This window comes from Mustelus asterias, chromosome 5 (assembly GCF_964213995.1).
Source record: "Mustelus asterias chromosome 5, sMusAst1.hap1.1, whole genome shotgun sequence".
NCBI lineage: Eukaryota > Metazoa > Chordata > Chondrichthyes > Carcharhiniformes > Triakidae > Mustelus > Mustelus asterias.
In genome coordinates, this window is record NC_135805.1 from 90,710,647 (window position 1) to 90,730,477 (window position 19,831).

The 19,831-nt window shown below is 39.4% G+C and overlaps 2 protein-coding genes across 2 annotated transcripts in view; one reads left to right on the plus strand and one right to left on the minus strand.

Annotated features, from left to right (window-relative positions):
- Positions 1 to 13,709, plus strand: part of drc1 (dynein regulatory complex subunit 1 homolog (Chlamydomonas)) — a 65,418-nt gene extending 51,709 nt beyond the window's left edge. Inside the window, exons 14-17 of the mRNA XM_078213569.1 lie at positions 3,985 to 4,226; positions 6,484 to 6,627; positions 8,685 to 8,787; positions 13,647 to 13,709. Of these exons, the coding sequence (XP_078069695.1) occupies positions 3,985 to 4,226; positions 6,484 to 6,627; positions 8,685 to 8,787; positions 13,647 to 13,709 (552 nt within the window). The remainder of the gene's footprint in view (positions 1 to 3,984; positions 4,227 to 6,483; positions 6,628 to 8,684; positions 8,788 to 13,646) is intronic.
- Positions 13,710 to 15,755: 2,046 nt separating this feature from the next.
- Positions 15,756 to 19,831, minus strand: part of otofa (otoferlin a) — a 379,834-nt gene continuing 375,758 nt past the window's right edge. Inside the window, exon 47 of the mRNA XM_078213737.1 lies at positions 15,756 to 17,578. Coding sequence (XP_078069863.1) covers positions 17,398 to 17,578 — 181 coding nt within the window. The 3' untranslated portion in view covers positions 15,756 to 17,397. The remainder of the gene's footprint in view (positions 17,579 to 19,831) is intronic.

Below are 19,831 nucleotides of genomic sequence, written 5' to 3' on the forward strand. Positions count from 1 at the left end.
CCTTGACGCCTTTGATGTCTAAGCTCTCGTGCAGTTTTTTAAAAATCAGTCTACTCCTCTAGGTTCTGCTGACTGCCTGTCTTGGTCCATCTCTCACCCACTAGGTGCTACTGACTCCATGACTTGGAGTCAGCTCTTGCACTCTCCATAGGACAAAGAAGTAGAGAAATCTGAAGATGAATATGGTGGATGATGGGCAAGTGTGACACTTTGTGGCAAAGTATACAGGTGTCAGAGTTTTGGATGAATTGAAGTTTATGCAGGGTGGAGGAGGGAATTAGAGAAATGGAATCTGGAAGTTACTGAATTGTGGTTAAAGATTTCAGCAGTGGGGATGAAATGGAGATGGGGCAGGGATGGACAATAATGTAGAAGTAGAAGCAAGCAATGATGAGATAACATGTAAATGTGACATTTTAGTGATACAGCATTAACAGAATTTACAGGCATCAAACCTGTGTGAAGTGTCATACCTTATTTATATATAGAACTGTTCAATATATTCCCATATTAATACATTATATAGTCAACACTACTGTGCAAATGAGCTTTATGCGGCCATGGCCAAGTCTCGGTGGCATCACTACTGAACCGCAGCCTGCATCATATTAGATTTTTCAAGCAACATCCACTTGGTTAATCTTTTGACTATAGTTACTAGGCCAAGAAAAATATTTTACATTATTTACCTTGTCAATGTATCTGTGTTTTGAATTTAAAATGGTTTATGATTTTTCTAAATGTTGCCAATATCTAATTTTATGATTCATATGTTGTAGGAGTATAACTTTTACTTTGGAATTTAAAAAAATGTGTTTTAATGAAAACACCTGGGGCAGAATTTTCCTGTCCCGCCCGCCACGGGAATGGTAGCGGGCAGGACGGGAAAGGTCCGTTGACCTTTCTCGGGAATTTCCGGCCTTGGGGTGAGCGCGGCCAGAAATTCCCGCTCCTGGTTTGAGAAGCTGGTAAACAAACCTAAACTAATTGCAAATCAAAGGGTGGCCTATGTTTACTTAATAAGGTCAGAGTTGGAAGTGGGGAAAAAAGAGGCTGGATCTGTCAGGATGTGACTAGTAGTGTACCACAAGGATCTGTGTTGGGGCTTCAATTGTTCACATAATTTATTAACGACTTGGATAATGGCATAGAAAGTCACATATCTAAATTTGCTGATGTCACAAAGTTAGGCATTGCGCGCAGTGTGGATGATAGCAGAAAATTGTAAAGAGATATTGATAGACTAGGTAAATGGGCAAAATTGTGGCAAATGGGCAAAATTGTGGCAAATGGATTTCAATCTAAGCAAGTGTGAGGATATTAATTTTGGACCGAAAAAGGAAAGATCAGAGTACTTTCTAGATGGTATGAAGTTAAATGCAGTTGATGTCCAAAGAGACTTGGGGGTTCAGGTTAACAGACCTTTAAAATACTACGAAATAGTGCAGAGAATAATCAAGAAGGCTAATGGATTGCTGGCCTTTATATCTAGAGGACTGGAGTATAAGGACGCAGAAGTTATGCTGCAGCTATACAAAACCCTGGTTAGACCCCACTTGGAGTACTGTGAGCAAATCTGGACACAACACCTGAGGAAAGGTATATTGGCCTTGGAGGGAGTGCTGCATAGGTTTACAGGAATGATACCTGGACTCCAGGCCTTTAATTATGAGGCTAGATTATTCAAATTAGACCTGTTTTCTCTAGAATTTAGAAGATAAAGGAGTGATCAGATTGAAGTCTTCAAGGTATTAACAGGAAAAGACAGGGTAAATAAAGATAAGCTATTTTCATTTGATGGAGATTCTAGAACTAGGGGGCAGAGTCCAAACTTAGGGTCAGATCATTGAGGAGAGACGTTAGAAAGCAGTTCTACACACACAGGGTGGTAGTGGTTTGGAACTCTCTTCCACAAATGGCAGATGATGCTCGATCAGTTGCTATCTTTAAATCTGAGATGGATAAATTTTTGTTAAGCAAAGGTATTAAAGGATATGAGCCAAAGGCTGGTATATGAAGTTAGGCCACAGATTAGTCATGATCTCATTAAATGGCAGAACAGGCTCTAGGGACTGAATGGTCTACTCCGGTTCCAATATTGTTTTCCTTAGAGCAGAGAAGGCTGAGGGGGAATCTGAGGGGCAACCTAATTGGGGTGTGCAAAATTATGAGGGACACAGGCTAGATAGGAAGAAGCTTTTTTTTTAAGTACAGGGGTCAATAACCAGGGGACATAGATTTAAGGTAAGGAGCAGGAAATTTAGATGGGATTCGAGGAAAAACCTTTTCACCCAGAGGGTAGTCGGAGTCTGGAACTCACTGCCTGAAAAGTTGGTAAAGGTGAGAACTCTCCCAACATTTAAGAAAGATTGAGGTGAACACTTGAAGCGCCATAGCATACAAGGCTACAGATCAAGTGCTGGAGAATAGATAGGCATTTAAGGGCCAGCACAGACACAATGGGCCAAATGGCCTCTTTCTGTACTGTGAAACTATAAGACTTGAAGGTCTCTTTGAGCCACAAAGAATGAAATAATTCCATATACAGATGGCTGGGTAACAGAAATTGTTATACATTCAGTAATACATAGCTCCTTAGCTCATGCACATGCACCAGTAGCATAATGTATACTTGGATTCAGAATATATATAGCTAATAGCAGGATGTAAGCAAAGGGAATTTTTTTAGCCTTATCTAATGTGATGGAGATGCTCATGGGAAATTTGGACAGGACAATTGAAAGATTTTTACACTTGACTCCTGCCTGTCAATATGTAATCTCCAGTGACTCGATGGGCTGAATGGCTTCCTGCTGCATTGTAGGGGTTCTATGTCTGAAGCTTTACCACTAGAATTTTCATCTATATCGTCTATTCCAGGCCAGACATTTATTGTTAAGGCTTAAGTAATTTCATTTTAAAAAATGCTAAAAACTTGCATCAATCACCTTTGTCTGCTTTGTAACCACAAAGAAATGAAAATCTTGGTGTGTAATAGAATACTTTTACTTTTGATATAATGTTATATCTATTGTCAAGCGCACAGCATCTTTAATAAACGAAAGATGATCTAAGAGCAAATCACCATGGTTACTGGAAATCTGAATTAAAGAAATTAAATTTTGGAAACATCAGCAGGCCTGGTAGCACTCATGGAGAGAGGAACAGAGATGAAGGGTCATCAATGAAGAAATGTTAACTTTGTTTCCCTCTCCATAAGTACTGCTAGACATGATCAGTATTTCCAGCAATTTCTGTTTTTATTGAAAATAATTTAGTATCACAAGATATAGTGTGTTAGGTTTTATTAACAGGGGGTTGGAGTTTAAGAGCTGTGGGGTTATGCTGCAACTGTACAGGACCTTGGTGAGACCACATTTGGAATATTGTGTGCGGTTCTGGTCACCTCACTATAAGAAGGATGTGGATGCGCTGGAAAGAGTGCAGAGGAGATTTACCAGGATGCTGCCTGGTTTGGAGGGTAGGTCTTATGAGGAAAGGTTGAGGGAGCTCGGGCTGTTCTCTCTGGAGCGGAGGAGGCTGAGGGGAGACTTAATAGAGGTTTATAAAATGATGAAGGGGATAGATAGAGTGAACGTTCAAAGACTATTTCCTCGGGTGGATGGAGCTATTACAAGGGGGCATAACTATAGGGTTCGTGGTGGGAGATATAGGAAGGATATCAGAGGTAGGTTCTTTATGCAGAGAGTGGTTGGGGTGTGGAATGGACTGCCTGCAGTGATAGTGGAGTCAGACACTTTAGGAACATTTAAGCGGTTATTGGATAGGCACATGGAGCACACCAGGATGATAGGGAGTGGGATAGCTTGATCTTGGTTTCAGATAAAGTTTGGCACAACATCGTGGGCCGAAGGGCCTGTTCTGTGCTGTACTGTTCAATGTTCTATGTTAAGATATAAGCATTTCTGGATCCGCAGCAATGCCTTTCTCCATTCTGTAAGTATGTGTATTGGTTGCTTTTAGGAGACTGAAGACTTGTTGCATAGACTTGATGGAGAGGTACAGAAAGAATTTGAAGATGGTGCAGAGAAGCGAAAAGGCAGTATGGAACCAGCAGAAGAGGAAGAAGTTTGTTTAACTGACACTGATGTACAAGAGGCTACTGCTTGCGCAGAACTGCTAGCCAAGCAGCATGTGGAACTTGTTCATCCTAATGATATCCTCAAAACTTTAAAACTTTTCCTTGAAGGCAACCGGGAATCAAGGTGTGTAATTTTTTTGAAGCCTTTGCAACTCATAACTTTATCCAATTCTTTGTCCCTAAAGATACTTTCCCACTTTTTCTATACCTGTGCCTTCTGGCAGCAGTAACCTATGTCGGGCTTCAGTTTCATGGACTTTGGCAGCCCTTTGAAACTTTATTCAAGTGTCCATTCTTTCTTTACTATCCAATATGGTAGTAGTGGGGGAGCAAAGATAGCCGTAGCCAAGACCAGTGCAGTTTTCACATTCACATGGACTTTTCGGATTGACTCACAACATAGTGATGAGGAGTCAAACGCTTATACCCTTTGTGCTACTACTGCTGCCCGAATTAAGGTCACTTAACATCATAGCCTGTATGGCTTTCTACTGCAGTAATATATCATTTGCCTAGGTAAGCTATAAAGGGCTGTATTTTTTAAAATGGTGATCACATTAACTTTCAATAATGTTGTCTGATGACACCAATTTGAGGAGAGAATTAAGCCTTGGTTAATTTTTTCTTGCTATTTTGAAAGCTAGTGGCCAGGAATATCACACATTTATGTGAGATCAGTATTGGAAAAAAAGTAAAGTATATAAATGATGCACCATCAATCGAGCAAAGACTAGTTTGTATACAAGAACAAATAGGCTTTTATTAGCAAAAGACTTGGAGCACACCCATGCCGATGAACTGGTCCAGACTGAGGCAGGGGGGTGGGGAGCAGTCGCCTTTATACCTGGACCGGGGTGGGGGGGGAAGAGTCTCGGGTAGGGCCGGCAGGGATGTGTCCAGGCATGTCACATATACAGGTAATAAGCTTACAGTGGTTTACCACAATAAAGACAATGCCAATAGAAGCCTCAAGAAGAGATGTGAGTTAACAATAAAATCAGAACAAATGCTCAGAGGTGTTGCTGCAGCTTAATTTGTGAAGAAATAAGATGAAACAGGATGCTATATATTTGTATTTTATTGTGAGCTTTATGAAGTAATTTGCAACAAAATTTGGATACATGTTAAGTTTGAGTAGCCAAAGATTTTGACCATTTCAGCATATTTTGCCGTGCAGCATAAATAACAGTCCCTCTTCCTGAATGTTCTTACCATGCTAGAAGCAATTATAACAATCTGAAAGAATTAAAGCAAAAAGAAAATCACAATGTGGGGAAGAATACTGAAAATGTGTTGTTTCAAAAAAGCTGTAAGAACCATCAATTGACGCTTGTAAGGGGAAGGCCCTTAAGATCATAGAAATATGAACAAGACTAGGCCTTTCAGCCCAGCAAGCTGCAAGAACATCAAGCCTCTTGGACAATTGCAAGGGCTAAGACTCCTCCATCACCTTCTGGATCCTCATACTTGCCTTTCTTACAGTCACAGCCTTCAGTCCTTGACCACAGATTAAATATGAAGCATCTTGCTTCAGGGGTGTGACTGCCTCCTGGAACAAAGTGTCCAGGTAACTTCCCAAACCTGATGCATTGCGGTGTCCGAAGCTCAGACTCCAGCTCATCAATTCTGAGCCAATGTTCCTTGACCTGCAGACCCAGTAAATGATCACACAGTTGTCCACTAGCACCCACATGGTATAGCTGCAATACATCACCTGCCCTGCCATTTTTATTTTACGCTCAGAAGTTTCATATGAATTGGTTTTAAAATGCTAATATTTCAAAATCCTTTTATAAGCATTTTTGTTTGGCTTTTCTGTAAGTACTTCTCTCTCAAATTTATATGATCTGGTCACAGTTTCCAATAGAGCCTTTGATCTGATGTTTATTTTCCTTATCCTTATATACATTTATTTTTTTTCCAAATACTAATCTCACACAAACATTGCACACAAGATATTCCTGGTCACTAACAAGTAGAAAATAAACAAGGCTTTTTTCTCCCCTAAAATTGGTATAATCAACCGATAGCATTGAAAGTTAATGCAGTATCCAATTCTCTCACTTATAGCCATTCATAAATAACCATTTTTTCTGATTAATGTGCATTGTTATTAAGGGGAAATTTCAGACTTGGTTTTATATTTTCTGGAGTACCATCATCGTTTTAATAAGAACAAGCCAATTTTGATTAGTTTTAAATGTTTTTCCTAAGCATGTCAGAATAATCAGAAAAAAATCAATCACTTTGCAAACTGCAAAAGATCATGTCAGTTCTTTTTTGTCAGTGATTTTGCAATTTGATCATGACCCATGGTAAAAGACATGAATATAATATAGCGTAATTTCCCAACAAGATTTTATTCGGTTTGTTTTCTCCAGGGCAAAATCACAGCCCAAAGTGGCTATTGTGAAAGAGAGGGATAGCTCTGAGGATAGTGCTTATTGGGACACCATGGCAAATATCATACCGGAACACAAATTGAAGACTTGGAGTTGTTTAGAAGGTGCACTGGAAAAATATTAGTAAGTATGTCACATGCTGAATGGTAATTTTGTTCTGTATCCATGTTGCTGTTTATGTATGCAACATGATAGGGCTGAGATCAGTTGGCAAGATGTGGTAATGGTGTGAGAGCAGTGTAACAGAAATTAGGCACCTTTCTCTAGTTTTGGCTTAGTGGTTGTTTCTTTAAGGTCAGCCACAAACCTAAGCAGCTCAAATCCATCTGCTGTTTAGATTCCCATTCCAGCCTTGTTTAATCCAATGCTGAAAATTTTACCTGTTATGGACTAGAAAGAAAAATAGCTCAAATGCTGTGTGGTTGAGGGTTAGTTTCCACATGACCAACAGTTCCCTTTTATGTTTAAGTGATGGGATATTCAGAATTGAGGAAGTCTTGACAATTCCTCTGGGACGCAAAAGGCTGATTATCTGTTGAATTTGAGAAGCCAATTGGAAACTTCTGAAAGAGAAAAATCCAATTTGAATTTGATAATGTCTTGATTAATTAGGCTCCAAAAATGGTGAGAAATTCAAGAAAAAGGAGAACAGTTATCAAATTTAAAAATATAAGTATATCAAAATGCCAGCCGGATAGGCCAACTAGTTCATCCAGCCATTTGCACAAAGACTGAGTTTAGTTCTTGGAATTCATTTATTATGTGCCACTCCTGAGCAAGGTGGAAGGATGTCTGTTGTAAGTATTGAACTACATTGTAGGCTTTATTGATTTGGGTGTTCATTTTTTTAAATCAATAAATTCTCTAACATTTGATTATCCACCATTTATGAAGATGAAACAAGAGTTTCAGGAGGGATAGACTAAGTTCAACAGCTAAAAGAAATTACCAGATAGTTTGCTGCTCGTTTCTCATACATGTTACCAAATGATAATTTAGATTTCAAAATAAGGATAAATATTCCTGGAGCTCTGGTGAGCTGCGATGCACCTGAGTATGATCTAGGACATGGGAGCTAAAATAATTGAGTATGAAAGTAAGCAAAAATCCACAAATGTAGCCAGCAGTATTGACTGTTCATGAGAGTTCTTAAGTGCTATAGTGTTGTCGACACTGTTATAGTTTCATAATGAGACAGAATTTACAAGTATAAACAAATTATATCAGTGTTGCTCAACTGAAATATTTTGTTTCCTTAAATTAAGAAAGAAATTGTCTAATGTGGCATCTTAACATATCTTAAAGACTTCCAAACCCTTTCATAGTTAATGAAGTACCTTTGAAGTGTCACTGTTGTTGTGTAGACAAATGTAACAGTTGATTTATGCGCAGGAAATTTTCTGCAAATGAGAAATGAAATAAGTAACCAATGAAATTCTTTTGATATTATTGGCTGCATTCAAAAATTTGCCTAGGATACCATGTTGAAGACTTCAATGTATTCTTTTATATCCACTGAATATGCAGAAAGGACCTGTTAACTTCTCTCATAAAGTGACTCATGGAAGTACCAACCTAAGCCCTGTGTGGCGGTCTTGTGCTTGTATATGTTATCCTTTCCCTATAAGCTTTATTTATAGAGGATTATTTGGATAATCTATGGATGTTTGAGTAAATGGTTACAATTTTTGTTACTATTTGGACATAGCGGTAACTTACTGATACTGCTGACTGACCTGTTCCGGATTTTAATATGGTTTAAAAATGGTTTGCCTTGGTTTAAAAATTCTCTCCCTTGTTTTCAATTCCTTCCGTGGTCTCGCCAATCTCTGTCTATGTATCTCCCTCCAGCCCACCAACCCTGAGAGATATCTGTGCTTCCCAATTCTGACCTCTTGAGCATTCCAGATTTTAATTGCTGCACCATTGGTAGCTGTTCCCACAGCTGTTGAGGTTTTAAACTCTGGAATTTCTTCCCTAACCTCCTCCATCTCTCTACCTCTCTTTTCTCCTTTAAGACACTCCTAACTCTTTGACCAAGTTTTTGGGCATCTTCCTTATATATTTCCTTATGTTGCTCAGTGTCAAACATTGTTTCATAATGATTTTGATAAACTTCACTGATATTAACTCAAGGTGGCTTTTGTGTATAATAAAGTTCAACATCTTGTTTTTTGCAGCAAAGTCTTGGTTAAAAGAGCAAACTTAAACGCTGATAGGTGTAGCCTTACTCAGCAAAATTCAGAGTTCAAGTTATTACTTCAGCAGTATTTGCATTCCAGGGTAAGTCATTTATCATCCACACTTTTTTTCTCCTTCCTTTCTCCTCCTCTTGAAGGCAATGAAATGATTCGTTTACTTAAGCTATAGTTCCATAGATTAAAAAATGTCCTTCAATGTCTCTTCTAAACCACCATTATTCATATGACCCTTCAGCAGGCTGTCTGGCTACAGGGCATAAAGCCTGAGCTGTTGACCACAGGTGGGCACATCCAACATTCCTCCCTATTAAACAATCAGAACTTTGCCCTATTTTCATCCAGTTTGAATCATGACTTTTTTGTAAAGAGCATCCAGATGTTAATGCATTTAGTACAAGTTATAGTTTTGGGATGTATCGGATTTCTGCTTTTAGAACAATGCATATCAAGTGGACCAGTAAATGTTTCATTGCCTTAATGGCAGTTCTTAACTTCTGTTTCATTTATTTTCCCTGGCATCCTGGTTCCAACCTCTATATATATTTGCAGAGTTAGCTAAAGATTTTATTCTGTGCTTATATCTTTACAAAGTTGTATTTTATGTCACAAAAAGGAAACAAGATAGAGGAAAAAACTCTCTTAGGTGACTGAGAGATTAAATTGGAATAGGAGTAGGCAGTTTAGTCTCTCGAGTCTATTCTCCATTCAGTTAAATCATGGTTGATCTGTACCTCAAGTCTATTTAATTCATTTTCTTTGATACCCTACTTGAACAACAATGTCTAACAAAGATAATTACATAAAATTTACAGCACAGAAACAGGCCATTAAACCAAGCTAGTCCATGGACTAATGTAATACTGATGAGTCATTGTCAGCAAACAATATTGTAAATTGGCACACCACAGCTTTTTAAAAAAACTGTATTCATTCATGTTATATTGTGAATCATCGAATTTCCACTAAACACTTATAAATATTTGGAAAAACGACACACCGTGCTTCTTTGTACACAATATATGTTTTAGCATTATTTGTGTAACTCATTCAATTTAGAGTGTCTAGGGTAGTGAATAAGGAAAGGCAGTTTGGCCCATCAAACCTTTTCCTACAGATCCCTATAATCCTCCCTATCCTGGACTTAAGTTTATTTAGTCATCTAATGGCATATTCCATAAATAATAATCAATTAAAACTTTAGAATATCTCTGCATCTCCCATATCCACTGTAAATCCCTGGCTAGTTAATTCCTGCAGTTGGAAATTCCCTAGGTTAAGCAGCAATTTTACCTTTGTCCAGATTTGTTTCAACTTTCAGAGAAATGCCAGGAATATCTCCCCAGTACTTATCGAATTTAGATGCTTCAAATTATTTTGGGTGAACTATCTCACCCTGTAATTTCAGCGATATCTATTCTTTAAAAAGAGACAGTTGATGTGTCCCAGTAAGGTTTGGTCACACCCAACATCATAAGCCAAAAAGGTAAGATTCCCCTGTGTTACTTTTGAGATACTTAAGCATCAAATATGGTTTGGCATTGCTCAATTCTACAGTTCTGTTAGTCTATCTAAAGTAGGAATCTTTTTACCATGCATGAGCGATGATTTGTGACAGCCTGTGGTGTTTACTGGTGTAACTAGATGCTTTCCATGACTGTGGCGCACTGCATGGAATTTAGTTTTGTTAGACCTCATTTCACTACTTTGCTTTCTTTTTAGTTATTTGTGCGCCCCCCTCCCCCCCAAAATGAAATGTTGCCCCCACACTGACTAGGGGAGCACTACCAACCCCTCACCAAAGTGGGGCGTCCTCTCCCCGCCCCCTCCCACCCAAAAATAATAGGTAATTACAGGCCTTTGAGTCTAACATCAGTGCTAGGGAAATTATTGGAAACAATCTGAGGGACAGAATTAATCTCCACTTGGGGAGTCAAGGATTAATCAAGGATTGTCAACATGGCTTTGTCAAGGGGAGATCTTATCTAACAAATTTGATTGAATTTTTCAGGGAGGTGACTAAGTGTGTAGATGAGGGCAGTGCAGTTGATGGAGTCTACATGGACTTCAGTAAGGCTTTTGACAAGATCCTACATAGGATCTTGATCAAGAAGGGAAGAACCAATGGGATCCAGAGCAATTTGGCAAATTGGATCCAAAACTGGTTTAGTGGCAGGAGGCAGAATATTTTGGTTGAAGGTTGTTTTTATGACTGGAAGTCTGTGTCCAGTGGTGTACTGCAGGATTGGTGCTGGGTTCCTTGCTGTTTCTAGAGTACATTAATGATCTAGATGTGAATGTAGGGGGCATGATCAGTAAATTCATGGATGACACAAAAATTGGAGTTGTGGTAAATAGCGAGTTGGAAAACCTTAGATTACAGCTTGATATAGACGGATTGGGCAGATGGACAGAATAGTGGCAAATGGAATTTAACCCTGAAAAGTGAGAGTTGATGCATTTTGGGAGGACTAACAAAGCAAGGGAATACACAATGAACAGAAGGATGCTAGGAACTACAGAGGACTGGAGGGACCTTGGAGTGCATGGCCACAGGTTCCTGAAGACATCAGGATGGTTAAAACGTCATAAGGGACACTTGCCTTTATTAGCCGATGGAATAAAATATAAGAGAAGGGAGGTTATGAAAGATCAGGCCACAGCTAATGTATTGTGCGCAGTTCTGGTCGGCCATAGGAGGGATGTGATTGCACTAGACATGTTGCAGAGGAGATCAATCAGGATTCTTAGAGATAGGATGTATGCGCATTTAGAAAGGAATAAACTCATTAACGATAGTCAGCATGGTTTTGTGAGAAGGAGGTCATGCCTCACTAACCTGGTGGAGTTTTTTGAAGAAGTGACCAAAATGGTTGACGAGGGAAGGGCCGTGGATATCGTCTATATGGACTTTAGTAAAGCGTTTGACAAAGTCCCTCATGGTAGGCTGGTGAAAAAGGTTGGATCTCATGGGATAAAGGGGGAGGTGGCTAGATGGGTGGAGAACTGGCTTGGTCACAGAAGACAGAGGGTGGTAGTGGAAGGGTCTTTTTCCGGCTGGAGGCCTGTGACTAGTGGTGTTCTGCAGGGCTCTGTATTGGGACCTCTGCTGTTTGTGATTTATATAAATGATCTGGAAGAAGGTGTAACTGGGGTGATCAGTAAGTTTGCGGATGACACAAAATTGGCAGGACTTGCAGATAGTGAGGAGCATTGTCAGAAGCTACAGAAGGATATAGATAGGCTGGAAATTTGGGCAAAGAAATAGCAGATGGAGTTCAATCCTGATAAATGCGAAGTGATGCATTTTGGTAGAAATAATGTAGGGAGGAGCTATATGATAAATGGCAGAACCATAAAGGGTGTAGACACGCAGAGGGACCTGGGTGTGCAAGTCCACAGATCCTTGAAAGTGATGTCACAGGTGGAGAAGGTGGTGAAGAAGGCATATGGCATGCTTGCCTTTATAGGACGGGGCATAGAGTATAAAAGTTGGGGTCTGATGTTGCAGATGTATAGAACGTTGGTTCGGCTGCATCTGGAATACTGCGTCCAGTTCTGGTCGCCACACTACCAGAAGGACGTGGAGGCTTTGGAGAGAGTACAGAGGAGGTTTACCAGGATGTTACCTGGTATGGAGGGGCTTAGTTATGAGGAGAGATTGGGTAAACTGGGGTTGTTCTCCCTGGAAAGACGGAAGATGAGGGGAGACTTAATAGAGGTGTATAAAATTATGAAAGGCACAGATAGGGTGAACGGTGGGAAGCTTTTCCCCAGGTCGGTGGTGACGTTCACGAGGGGTCATAGGTTCAAGGTGAAGGGGGGGAGGTTTAACACAGATATCAGACGGACATATTTTACACAGAGGGTGGTGGGGGCCTGGAATGCGCTGCCAGGCAAGGTGGTGGAGGCGGACACACTGGGAACGTTTAAGACTTATCTAGACAGCCATATGAACGGAGTGGGAATGGAGGGATACAAAAGAATGGTCTAGTTTGGACCAGGGAGCGGCGCGGGCTTGGAGGGCTGAAGGGCCTGTTCCTGTGCTGTATTGTTCTTTGTTCTTTGATGTTACCTGAGCTGGAACATTTCAGTTATGAAAAGAGTCTGATTAGGCTGGGATTGTTCTCCTTAGAGCAGAGAAGACTGAGGGGGGGACCTAATTGAGGGGTGTAGATAGGAAGGAACTTTTTCCCTTAGTAGAGGGGTCAATAACCAAGGAGCATAGATTTAAGGAAATGGGCATGAGGTTTATAGGGGATTTGAGGAAAGAATTCGTAACCCTGAGGATGGTGGGAATCTGGAACTCACTGCCTGCAAAGGTGGTAGAGGGGGAGAACCCTCACAGCATTTGAAACACCATAGAATACAAGGCAACGGGCCAAGTGCTGGAAAACGGGATTAGAATAGATGGGCGCTTGATGGTCGGCACAGACACGATGGGCCGAAGGGCTTTTTTCTGTTCTGTAAAACACTATGACTCTATGATTCTACCTTGTCAAATCTAGCAGCTTTTGTCCTTTTCCCAAAAGGTTGAATCCCATGAGTTGTGTTTTGGACATCCCAGTAACGAAAATTACTTCTGTTTGACAGCAACTGCACTTATACACGTGTAGCTGCCTCTGTTCCCATCCTCCCCTCTTCCCCCAACAAAAATAGTGGGTGTTGAGTTCAGGCAAGGGACTTCTGGAATATGGGCCCAGCACCATTTTGGTTAAGGTAGCTCTTCCATCTTTATGAAAATTCAGACCTAAATGTAAATAGCTGATTTATGTTAATATTAATGAGTTTTATTAATAGATGGAGGAAGATGCCTGTAATTGTCTATAGTGAATTTTTGGATAATACTATAATTTCATTATGAAAAAAAATGCCAACAGCAATTATGAACACTGTGGGAAAGGGATTTAACTGTTAATCTGAAAATGTTGTCCTTTCTCTTAGGTAAACAATGAACTTGAAATTCCACCAACACAACTAATGCAGTTTAATGTTGAACAAAATTAGAACACTAACTTGAAGAACTTTCAGCTTTTGTGATTAAACCTGTGAAAACAAATTAACGATATACAATTTGTTGTGGACTTTGAGAGCTTGTTGTGGAATGCTCTGGATTGCACTGCAAATTAAATGGCTGAGTTGTAGCTCTTTAGTATGTATTCTAATACTTGGTATCTAATCATTCATTACATTGATAAAATAAATAAATATTGTTTTAAAAAATATTATGCAGTACAAGTATGATTCCGTTATATTGTTAATAGTTCACTTTTATTGCTGTTATCAGTCCATTTCTGAGCAATGCTTTATCTATCTGGTTGTATGGTTAGACAAGTCAATGCTTTTGGCACTTGTGATGGAATTTGTGAAATATACTCAATATAATTTGTATATAAAACGCTTTTTAATACTATATAGCAGTTAATGGATACCTAATAGTGGCCATAAGGCAACGTCGTGGGACAGGAACCCATAACATGAAAATACCCCATCTAGCTGACACCTAGGAAATCATGCAATACCAAGGGCAGAATTTTCAGGATGGTGAGTGGTCAGTACTCACCATCCTGAGAGTCAGCATGTAAGGTGCTCCTGCCGACTCTCAGAAGTCCACTGCCATCTCGTGTTCAGTTGAGCTCTGTAACAGCTCTCTGACCCATCCAGACACAGGGCTACAGTAAGCAGAATTACTGCAGTGCTCTGCCTAGAATCTAAGTTCCGAGACCATTCTTAAGGTAGATCCCAGGGGTCCTAGAGGTGAGAAGGTAGGGGAATGTCCAGGGGATTGAGAAGGAGGTTGATTGTGGCATCAGTGTGTAGGCCAACAAGGCGGGGGCGGGGGGGGGGGGAGATCCCCAAATCTTAAGCCCCAAATCTTAAGGGGCCTTCAAATTGAGGATCCCCCACTTCCTTCCCAAGATGGAGAATTATTTCTTTATCTGTTTTGCACCCTGCTCCTGAGAGACTACACATTGGAGTTGGGTGGAAAAGGCCACTTAGGTGCCTAAATAGGAGGAAAGGGCAGGTTTCCTGCCTGAAGCACTGTGAAATTGCATCTGTATCGGGGCAGGCAGGATCCAGAGGTGAATCCCATCCATACAAATTTAAACTCCCCCGCCCGGCACCCCACTGACTTAGAACCTGCCTGGGAGGAACGTAAAATTCTGCTCCAGGTAACCTATGTCCTCATTTCCTGGAGGTTTACAAGGAGCTGAGTTTCATACTGTCATTTGGGTTAAATTCAAAATTAGAATTAGTTGCCTTCAACAAATTTGAGATATATACAGATTATTTTGAACATTGATATAAATCTTAAAACTGGCTGCTAACACTTCCCTTGAGCCGTTTCGCAGCCCACAATGACACTTCTATCATAAACAAATTTGGCACTCCTGGTCAAGATCCCAGTGCCTCAGCATTGTTGCTTTTGGTAGCCCAAAAAATAATTTTCTAACTGGTCCTGTTTGAGACCATTTGATGTTGCACTAACAGTTTTGAAAGTTAATTAATTGTTAGAAAGGTACAGCACATAAAAATCTCTTAAAATATTTTTCATTATTGAAATAAAAACAACAAAACACTGGTAAGTGTCAATAGGTGAGGCAGCATCCGTGGAAGAAGGCAAAAGGCTAGGTTAACCTTTCTGGTGAAGGGCCACAGACATAAACGTGGTGTGTTTTCTTTCTCCATAGATGGTGGCGGATTGGAGGCATGTTTCCTTTCAGATTTTCTGGATTGGCAGTCTTTTTATTTTGCATTTAAGCCTGGCTTGTGACTCAATATGAACTTTTTTTATATTCATGGGATGTGGGTGACTCTTGCAAAGTGAGCTGTTATTGCTCATACCCAAGTGCCCTTGATTAGGTTGTGGTGAGTCACCATATATTGTGTTTTGTTGTCAATTAATCAAAGAATCCTTCCACGTGTGGAGGATGGATGTTTTACAAGCTAGTATGTAGTATGTTCCATTAATTAATGCAATTCTCTTGACTATGTTGATTGAATATACCTAGCCAATGGAAGGCAATGAAACCAGTGTCCAAGTTTGATGTAGATTTCTTAATACTTTATTTCAAATTTCAATTGTTCATTTCTTTGGATTGTTTTCACAACAGGAACCAGAAGTTAGTTACACAAAAACGATTCATACAAAGAGTAACACAAAATAGAGCATGACAGATTTTTGTAGACATACAATCCTATTTTCATGGATGTACACAATGAGAAATGTATTACAAAGAGAGATAATTACCAATTACAAAGCAAATAGAACATTGTTATCTAGGGCATACTATCTGCCATTTCCAGTGCAATCATGCCTTGTAAAGTGCTACTTTATTAGTCATGAAAATTACATTAATACTAGAGCTGGTTTGATAGAAAAATAAGCAGTTATCTGTACTTGTGGCCTTAGACAAATATTCTCTCAGCCATTTAAACTAGTGTTTCTTAGATATGTGTTCATTCATTTTTTGCTTCCCCCTAAAATGCCATCTCCCGGCAGTTAGAGTGCCACTCACATGCTCCAGCAGCACTTCAGTCCTGCACTGGGGGAATGGTTGGAGCACGGTGAGCCTCTGGACCTGATGATGTGGCATGCCTACTCTCATGTCTTTATGCTTCTCTGACTTACTACGGCAAATGATTTGAAGTTGGGAATATCTGTAATGAATCTCACAAGTATCTCCATTTGCACCAAACAGTGCAATTTACTATACAAGTAAAATTTTGCTTCAAAGCCATGGAAATAATAAATGTGCCAATTTCAGAGCAAATTATTTAATAGTGGGGTGGATTTGAACTTAGTCCTCAACAAGTCACTCTGTATGTTATATCTATTACCATGAAGTAGCAAGCAAGCAATCTTCATGAATGCATAACCCAGGTGGTTGTAAAATGCCATGCTTGTTTTAGAACTTCTAACTTATGGGAATAAATAAAGTGCTTTGGTGTTGAATTCATCTTTGAATATTGCCTTTATATTTTTAGTCATCCATCACTCAACACCTAGATGAATCCAGTATCTGCTTGATAGATACAAACACTCCAAGATGACATTAGTCCCAGATGAACTGCTTTCCCTCCCCAAGAATAACTTATTCTAAAGCAAGATTAACTTTTGACAAGAGCATAACTCATAAAATCACCTTCCAGCATTGAAGATTTTTTCACTTATTTGACTGGGAATGCTGAAGATTATCAAGGCCACAAACAGTAAAAGGAGTAGCCCGGCCAGGAATCCAATGATGTAACACCTGTAGTTCCTCCAGATCAGAAGGTAAGCAATACGCATTGGGTTCAGCCACCAGGACAAACTGGTATTTGGACGGCTAATGAAACAGGTTATTTTTAATACGAATGAAAGAAAATTGTAGGAAAAATACACAGCACAATGATAGAGTTACAAATTATTTTGTTATAAATTCCAAAGCTTAAAACAGTTCAAACAAAGTTTACTTGGTAATGAGAGCAAAACAGGACTTTTAACTACAGTTCAAACAGAGTAATTCTGGAGAACTGCACACTGCACACCACAATAATGATGTCTTGTTAAAATTTAACTCAAAAAGCTTTCAAAATGATCCCCAACCACTGTCATATCCCCATTTCCTTTCTCCTCTATTAATTCAGACACACAAAAAGATGTTTTACTTAAGGTATTAGCTGTTAGTTGCATTGGGTGGATGATGGTGTTTCATGCACCAAGTAGCTTCTTTACCATATAACCAGGCATACTGTAAAGGAAAAGGCCTATCATGATCAACATCAACAAAGCCAGCACAATCTTCACAATAAGCCACTTGTATCTGTTGCAGATGAGGTATTTGATGGATTTGAGTGGATTGAGGAACCAGATAAAAGAGGTGTCTGGCCGACTGTCCAAGGCAGCATTAGAGAAGTGGGAGGAAAAAGCATGGTTAGTGATGAATGATCTTGAAAAATATATTAATAGGTAGGTACTTAATGAATGTTACCACCTCCATGACGGGGATATTTGGTTCACCGTTACCTCTTAAAGTTATTTAGTGCTAGAATTATGATTAGTTCAGAGAACAGCCAAAGTAAAAAAGTATACTTTGTTCTAAAAATGTCAATCTTAGAAAGTCTCATCATATGTCAGGAGTTTGATTCTGAAGCCAGTACTCTAAATGCGGAAAATGTGCAATGAAAGAATTTTAAAGTGGATTAACTTGATTTCAGTTTTGTGATATTTTGCAACTTATTTCTATATTCATTAGTGAACTAGATGTGTTTTTACAACAATCGACAATGACTTGATGATCTTTTTCAATTGAATTTAAATTCCACCACTTGGCTGTGGTGGGATTTGAGCTCGGGTTCCCAGAGCATTACCCTGGGTCTTTGGATTATTAGTCCGGCAACAATAACACTGCACCCCCTTCCCACATTCTGGGTTAATCCTAGGAATTCCTGTAATCTCCTCCAGCCCACAATAACTTATCTAGTACCTTTAACACAATGAAATGTCTAAGGATCTTCAGAGAAGCATCACAAAGCACAGTGTGACACCGAACCACATAAGGGGACACTAGGTCAGATGACCAAAAGCTTTGTTGAAGAGGAATAAAGTATGGCTTAGAGAGAGAGAGAGAAAAACGGAGAGATGAAGGGGGGCAATTCCAAAGCTTGGAGTTTAGGAAACGGAAGACTATGGGCACAAATGGTGGAACAATTATGAATAGGATTACACAAGAGGCCTGAATTGGAGAAGCACAGATATCTCAAGAGAGTTGTGGGATAGAGGGAGATTACAAAGAGGCAAGGTCATAGAGGAATTTAAAAACAAGGGTGAGAATTTTAATGTTAAGATATTGCTGGACCAGGAGCACAAGTTTTGAGATATCTGTGCTCATCAAATTCTGGTCTCATGAACATCCTCAATTTTATTTGCACTACCATTAGCGGCTATGCCTTCAGTTGCCTCAGCCCTGAGCTTTAGAATTCCTTATCTACACTTCACTGCCTCTCTTTCCTCTTTTAAGACACTCTTTAAAACCCTGTCTTTAACCAATTTTTTGATCATCCGACCTCATGTCTCCTTATGTAGCTTACTGTCATATTTTGTTTTATATTGCTCTTGTGAAGTGTCTATTACATTAAACATGCTATGTAAATATAACTTAATATCATATTCATTGTGCTGATGGGGTGTGCTCCTTGTGAGTTGAAGATTGGGCTGATCTTCCTGACTACAAAGCTGACTATCAAAGATATATTTCATATTCATTGTGCTGTTGTAGGCTATAGTGCAAATTCACTTTTATTATTATTGCAGTGGCACCAGTGAAAGTGCTGCAAGGTAATATGGCATACTAGCTAAAACTAAGTGCTATTTGATGTTTGATCTCAGGTGGAGCAAAATAATATTTGTCCTACATTAGAATTTCCAATCAACATTGTTGTGGCAACTGCCTGTATCCCCACAGTTTGTGATCAATCAAGATTTGGACAGATTTTATCAATAGTGTCTCTAACGAAGACTTGGGAGTCTACCGTTAGAAATACATAAGGACCATGATGATCAGCAAGTGCGCATCACAACCCGAAACCATCACTCTATGATTATTATAAGTAGAGGAAGCTCTATGAATGCTCCAAACAAGGTTAAGTTTGGCGCTGACCTGAAATTTCCCAAGAATGACTTGGACTTGAGCTTAACTCGGGCCTTCCACAGCACATATTAACAGAGAAGAATGGAAATGTTACATGTGGCCTCTTGCACTCCCATTGCTGGAGTAGGTGCCCAGTCAGTGGTAGACAGTTACCAGATCATGGAGCCTATTTCAATAGCACTCTAAATATTACACCAGTATCGTGATGGCTGCTGATGCCAATCACTAAGACTTTTACTTGGTTAAGCTGTGTGAAACATTTCCCTTTTAAAATTAAACAATTATCTGAATGGAATAATGATTAAACAAATACTAAATGAAGTTTTCAGATTATAAATGGTAAAATATTTTTCCTTAGATTAAAGGGGTTGGCTTTAAACATACTTTCTGCAGCCCAGGGAACCAAAGGTAACTGCCACACCCCTCACTGTGGGTTACGACTTATTAACAATAAAATTTCCCATCTACTATTTATATTTTTTAACCTCCAGTAAG